Source organism: Monoraphidium neglectum (genome assembly GCF_000611645.1).
Source record: "Monoraphidium neglectum strain SAG 48.87 unplaced genomic scaffold scaffold06598, whole genome shotgun sequence".
Lineage (NCBI taxonomy): Eukaryota > Viridiplantae > Chlorophyta > Chlorophyceae > Sphaeropleales > Selenastraceae > Monoraphidium > Monoraphidium neglectum.
This window is the reverse complement of record NW_014007048.1, coordinates 1-1,540: the sequence shown is the minus strand read 5'-3', so window position 1 is coordinate 1,540 and position 1,540 is coordinate 1. Positions and strand designations below refer to the sequence as shown.

General features: G+C 69.9%; 1 protein-coding gene across 1 annotated transcript; it reads right to left on the bottom strand.

The window, feature by feature from the left end:
* Positions 1 to 224: 224 nt before the first annotated feature.
* On the bottom strand, positions 225 to 649 carry MNEG_16623 (hypothetical protein; the record flags this gene model as incomplete). Its single annotated transcript, XM_014034907.1, has 2 exons — positions 225 to 413; positions 578 to 649. The coding sequence occupies 2 exons, from the start codon at positions 647 to 649 to the stop codon at positions 225 to 227; spliced, it is 261 nt and encodes an 86-aa protein (XP_013890361.1).
* Between the last annotated feature and the right edge of the window lie 891 nt (positions 650 to 1,540).

The following is a 1,540-nucleotide window of genomic DNA, read 5'->3' as shown; positions in this document are numbered from 1 at the left end:
GCTGGCGCGGCGCGCGTGCGTCGGGCGGAGGAGCGGCCGGTTGGGCGGCGGCTGTGGCGCGTCCCGTCTGGGCTCGTGTTGTATGGCTTCCAGGGCCTAGGCGGCAAGGAGGGTATCTCCTGGTTGTGGTTGGGTTGCTAACATTATCAAGGGCTGCCCATGCGGACGGCCCGCATGGCGCATGGCGAGCTGCGGCCGGCATGGAGATCTCGCGCGCGGCGCGCTCAGTGGAACAGCCGCTGCAGCACGCCCGAGCGCTGCACGCCGCCCTCGTCCTGGTTGGCGTAATTCTGGCAGGGGGGCTCGACGGCCTTGGGCGCCGCGGGCTTGACCGGCTTGGGCTTGGGCGCGGCGGGCGCCGCGGGCGGCCCGGCCGCGTCGGGGACGGCGCGCATCGCGGGCGCCGCGGTGGCCTGGAGGGAGTGCGGTAGGTAGGCATATGCGTGTGATTGGGCGAGAGGTTGGCGGAGAGCGCAAGATTTGCCGGTTTCGAGCACGTTGCGTGTCGAGCAGCGGCCCGACACGTTTGTCGCGCAGAGCTGATCGGGCGGCCTCATTGGGCCCTCAGTAGCCCTACCTGAGTGGCTGCTGCCGCGAAGCCCCGCAGGCCGAAGGAACGCGTCGCCACAGGCACCACGGCGCGGATCATTGTCGAGAGGACCGGCGAGCTGGAGGGATTGTGGAGTGTGAGTGTGGATGTGGATGTAAGACTGCACAGAAATGATACCGCAGGGCCAGGGTACGCCCAAAGCCGTGTCTTGAGACGTAATCTTCGGCACGCGCCCATTACGACCCAACTCCCTGCGCACAAATCGCCCCACGTATGGGAACGATTGCCTGAGTTGCATGCATACCGTTCTGAGGCGCAAGGCCAGGCTCTGATGCAGCCAGAAGCTCCCAAAGTGCCACTGGCACCCTCGCCTCGTCACCGCTTGGGGGCGGCGGCGGCGCCGTCGCGTCTGTCCCCACGAGGCCCTGCGAGCGGCCGCACCCTGGCAGATGTGTTCTTAGGGCCACCAGGGGCCGCCGTCTGCGGCACTAGACGCCGCCGCGCGGGTTGCGGGGAGGTGCCCAAATGCGAACCGACCCCACTGGCCCCACTGGCGTGAAGCATCGCCCGCTCAACTTCCCCCATCCCCCTCGCGCGGACGCGCCGCATTGCAGCTGGTGCACGCGATGCGGACAGACGTATCCAAATTGACCCCCCCCCCCACAGCCAACTGACAAGACCCCCAGCACTGCAGGCCCCTTGCACCCGAGTCGCGGCGAAGGGCAAGAGCGCGGTTACTCAGCTGGACTGCTGCGACAGCTCAGCGTGGCCAGGGCCAAAGGGGATGCAGGAAGGCGGGGGCAATAAGGAAGCCACCCGGGCGCCGGCAACGCACGGCTGCCCGGCGCGTTCGCGTGCCGCAGGCGGTGTGCGCGCGGGCGGGGGACGCGGAATCGTGGATTGGTGGGGTCGGGTCGGTCGGGACCCGCCCCCGCGGCAGCGCGCGCCGCCGCCCAGCGGCCGCCGCGGCGGGGCGCAACGGCGCGGCCC